This window comes from Carica papaya, chromosome 6 (genome assembly GCF_054855325.1).
Source record: "Carica papaya isolate Zhongbai chromosome 6, ASM5485532v1, whole genome shotgun sequence".
NCBI lineage: Eukaryota > Viridiplantae > Streptophyta > Magnoliopsida > Brassicales > Caricaceae > Carica > Carica papaya.
The window spans coordinates 26,612,600-26,617,862 of NC_142314.1; the positions used below are offsets into that span (position 1 = coordinate 26,612,600).

The following is a 5,263-nucleotide window of genomic DNA, read 5'->3' on the forward strand; positions in this document are numbered from 1 at the left end:
TTGGGTTCAGGGGGTATTTTGAAAGAAAAATAAAAAATTAGAGGTCAAAATATAATTTAAACAAATGTGCCACGTAGGACCGCCCAATTAGCAGTCCCGACGAACCGGAGCGTGCCGTGTGGCAAGACACGTTGACTCGGTACTACACGGGAGGCCACGCTGGCCATCCACGTACCTGCGATTAGACGGTCTGGATTTATTCCCGCGCACGTGAACGGTCCAGATTCGTTCCTTCCTCAAGCGCGATCAGACAGTCACGATTAAACGAGATGAATGATCCAGATTTTTTCTCTCTTTAAATGCGATCATACGATCTAGATCAAATCGCAATAAACGGTCTAGATTTATTTCTTCTTTAAATACGATCGGACGATCGAGATCAAACTCGATGAACGACCTAGATTAAAGAGAGACGGGTATAAATATCTCACTTCACACTGAACACTAATGCTAGCTGCTAGCCTCCTATTGGAGAAGAAGAACCAGTCGCCAAAGAAGGGAGCCGACTGTCGCCCATCGTCGTGCCGGAGCCACCTTTGACCGCCAAAAAATGTAAAAAAAAAATTTATTCGCTCGAAATTTGATTTTGAACATCCCCATGGCAAAATTGGAGTAAAAGGACCAACGGATAAGCCGAAAATCCCGGATAAAGTCCGGCGGTGCTTCCGTGAAAAAAATCAAAAATTGCCTCCGATGAGCCCTTTTTCGATTCCCGTTTCGTGCGATTTTCTACTATTATATTCACTATCCTATTTTCCACAAGTTAACCGAAGAAAAACACTCAAACGCGAAGGTGAGCCGGTGGAACCACCGCACCGGAAAACCTCGTCACTGGTAAGGCTTTTTCCCCAACTTTTTTCGGCCAACCGAGCCCTCTTAACGTATTTTGTCATAAGAATGAGTATAAAACCGGCCCAAAAGGCCAAAACTGGCCGAAAACGGCCAGTCCAAAGTAAACTGCCGCTGCGGGCGGCAGTGCCATCGCTGGAGCACGGCGCCGTGCCAGATTTCTGAAATTGGTCAGAAAAGAGTTTTAACACCAATTTTAGATTTTTAGTGTATTTTTAGGTACGTGAAACGTGTTTCAATCTCAGTAGAAAAATTTAGAAAACCTGGTGATTGCCAGTAGGCATAACTGAAAGCTTAGTGTCTCGAACATCGATTCAGATAAGAATCTCTCACCTTATTTCCCGTTATGGAATTAAAGTTTAATTATAAATAATACGGCATTTTGCATAATTTAGAAACTCTCGATAACTAATGGAGTCGGAACCAGTTATTTATCACTGCTTATCCTGTTTTAACTGATTGATTGATTTTACAATTTCAAATGCATAATAATATTCTAGAGTTGGTAGGATAGTTCAGTTGTGTTTTCTTAATGCATGTATTGCTTGTTTTGCGTGATTTACAGTTAAATTGTAAAATTAAAAATTAAATATAAATAGGAAATTGCTTGATTAAGTGAATGAATGAATGGTAGCTTTACTGGATATCCTTGAAGATGGTGGACGGATCAGGTACATAGGGAACCATATTATGAATGTTACCTCATACCGGACGGGGTATCGAGAATTAGTATTTTGGCACTCATACTGGACGGGGAATGGGGATGGCCCGTTTCACCCTCATACTGGACGGGGTATTGAGGGATGATATTTTTGGTGCTCATACCGGACGGGGTATGGGGACGACCAGTTAGTTGACAATGTTGAATAAGAGTTCACGCGTAGTGGAGACATCCCTATGGACTCTCTTTCTCGATTTCCATTTCATCCGAATTCAATTTATGATTTTATTTTCTTTTAAATTATGAATTATTATACTTTATTTGCTTAGAAATTTAAGGAGACCTATTATCATAGAGAAATATTTCAAGATAGATTGTAATAACTTTTTTTTTTGAATTTTTTATGTCAGACATCTTCAACATATTATTTATGGATTTTGTTTTAACTAAGTCTAACAACTTATTAAGTCTATCTCTATCAATCATAATTCTCAAGATTTAAATTGTGTCACCCAAATCTTTAATTGAGAAACTTTTTGACAACCACTTGTTAAGTAAGTAGAGCATAGACTCAAAACACCACCTTGCTGACCCTAACCTTCTTGTAAATATAAGATTGAACATTGTCTTTAATAAAGTCAAAATTCTTTTATTGTCTAACCAAATGTAATATTTTAACTATATGAAGCTTGCTTGAGCCCAATTATGAAATTTTGTAGTTTGCATAACTTATGAGGTTTACTAACATATTTAAATGCTTTGGATTGTATCCTGATAGAGTATTAGGTGATTGATTAACATATTAATAGATTTTTTTTTTTTTACGTCTACTACGAGGACTCTGTTGTTATTTTAAAAAGATTAAAAAAAAATTCTTTGTGTTCTTTTGCATTTGTTGGGCCTTTTGGTTGATAATGAACAAGAGTGTCTTAAATTAAAATTTGTTATTCCCACGTGAACATATAGACCTAGTTCAAGTTAAGATGTATTGATAGGCCAAGATAACTTTCCATTTTTATCTAGAATTTTTATCAGTTACGTCTATACATCATTTTTGTTTATGGAAACAAATTTACTTGGTGCTTTTTCATGATAAATCTTCCATTTGGGTTCCTTGTAATAGTTTCTTAAAAACATAATGTAGATGGCTCACGGCAATGAAGCTTTTTACCAAGTATTTTAGGGGTTCCTAGATATGTTAATAAGGTTAGATGGTCATTTAGTCAATTTTCCTTCTTGTATTTGTAGTTTATTTCATATGAAGCTTAATGAAGGACTTCATCTTATGGAATGAGATGATATGTTTTTTTTTTTTTTTTTTTTTTTATCTTTAAAAATATTTTGAGGGTAAATTATGTATTTCAACATTTAAGACATTTACCCATGTCTAGCTTTCATTGGGATTATCAAGAAAGAATCTAATATGGCTTATTATTTAGGCAAGAAATTATCATCTCCTTGTTTGAAAAGCTCCAAGTAGCCAAAATATTTCTTATAAATGCCAAGTTAACTAGGAATGAACAATTAGATTTTTCATCCAATTCCGCTTTTAACTTTTTAAAACTGAAAAATCAAATCATTAATTACTAACCAGCCATACTAATTGAATTGTTAAATATCAAAGTCTTAAGATTTTATTTTTTCTATATAAATATGTAATTATTTATTTACAATTTTTTAGTTATATATTCATAATATATATATATATATATATGTACATATAAAAAATTAAGACAACACCAGATACTACTTGAAGAGAAAAAAAAAAAAAAAAAACATAATTAAAGTTGTAATCTATATATGAGATTTATTCTAGCAGATAAAGTTTTTTTTCTTTTTTTTTTTTTTTTTGTCTCTCTACCCACTACCAAGAAAATTACAAAAAAAAAAGAAAAAAATAATAAAAATTAGCTAGAAAAATCTGTGTAAACTATTACCATGTAATGCAGACAACAAAAACATCATCTCCTCATCACTACCGTCATACTCCTCCTCCTCCTCCGCCACTTTCCGATGAAACCTTGCCACAATCTCGTCCGGCAAGATCTTGTTCCGGCAAAGCGGACACGTAGCTAAATAGTGCTGAAGCCACGTATCCAGACAATCCTTATGAAAGGTGTGCTTGCATCTTAATCTCCGAACCTTATCACCTTCCTCCAGCTCCGACAAACACACTGCGCACTCCGGCGAATCTCCGACCGCCGGCGAGTTAGAGTAACAAGTGGTGGGGTTGTTGTCTTCAATGAGTTTGAGGAATTGGGTTGTGGTGATTATGTGTTTATTGTGGTTTGATAGGGTTGTGGTGATTGAACGGAGTAGAATTACGAGTTCCAGAAGCATGAGAGTGAAGAAGACGACAGTCATGGTGTGGAGACGGGATAAGATGGCCGATACAGTTGCCATGGATGCTGTGGGACAAAGTTTGGATAGACATTAGATATGGAATGATTATAAAAGAGGGGAGGTCCATCACTTGTACTTTTCACCTTTTACACACATACACAGACATATATATATATATATATATATATAATTAGTGGTAAAAATAAATAAATAAATCAACCAATGAATTTCTCCCAAAAATTAAATATGAGCATGTGGGGAATGTAATTTTACCATTCCTTCACTTTTATATAACATCTATTTATTAATTCTTGACGTTTTCTATGGTATTTCTCTCTGTAGTTGGTACTGGTATCTATCCACATGTGGGGCTGTCAACTGAAAAAAGTTGTGTTTACTCACCAAATATATATATTTCTATGTACATTAAAAACATTAAAGAAATAACATGACTAAAAAAGCATTTCTTCATGTAGATAGCGTCAATAAGAAATGAGAAAAGATACCCAAATCAAGCAAAAAAATTTGTTCTATGCATGCATTCTTTGGTTATATGAGGTGAAAGGATAGCAAATAAGACATTAAAATTGTGAATTTAATGAAAATGAATCAGAATAAATTTACTTTTTTTGTTTATTCATTATTTATAGACATAGATTACAATTTTGAATTACAAGAAAAATTTAGTACAATAAATGAAATCTTTAACACCATAATTACATAAGTAATTTTATAAGAAATTGATATTTTTCTGTATTTTAAACGTCTCTTATACTGATGACTATATAGCATAATGTGTTAGTTTGTCTCGAACTTTAATAAAAATGGGCTTGGAAAGAGATATGGTTAAGATACTAGCAACATGATCTTGCAATTTCTTTTTAGTCATTTGTTCATGGAAAAAGTGATAATCGATTTCAATGAATTTTGTTTTTGTATGGAAAAAACTAAATTAGAACTTAGGTACACAATATTAATATTCTCACACCAAATGACAAATGAAGTGTATAAAGATAGTCCAAATTCATGGAATAAGGATTAGAGCTAAAAGATTTCAGCAATTGTATTGGCAACAATTTATATTCATTTTTAGTTAAAGAATCCACAATTATGGATTACTCTTTTACTTGCCATGTAAGTAGATAGTAAAGTCACTTTTGAAATAATAATCATCAGGGTAACCATCCCAATTTAAATATGAAAAACAACAACGCAAATAATAAGGATAGAGCAAACTGATGACTAAAATCTAAGTTTTGGTTAACATACTAAATGAGTCATTTGATAATAGTTTAGTTGTTAGTGTTGGAACTATACATGAATTAGTTTAGCCTTTTTATAAAGAACACAAAATTAGGACTAGTGTAAACAATAATACATCCAAGTCAGCACATGTGTTTACTTTGAATG

The 5,263-nt window shown here is 33.4% G+C and overlaps 1 protein-coding gene across 1 annotated transcript; it reads right to left on the minus strand.

Annotated features, from left to right (window-relative positions):
• Window positions 1–3,421: 3,421 nt before the first annotated feature.
• LOC148253460 (uncharacterized) lies at window positions 3,422–3,913 on the minus strand. Its single transcript, XM_088223381.1, has one exon. The coding sequence runs from the start codon at window positions 3,911–3,913 to the stop codon at window positions 3,422–3,424; it is 492 nt and encodes a 163-aa protein (XP_088079507.1).
• Window positions 3,914–5,263: the final 1,350 nt, after the last annotated feature.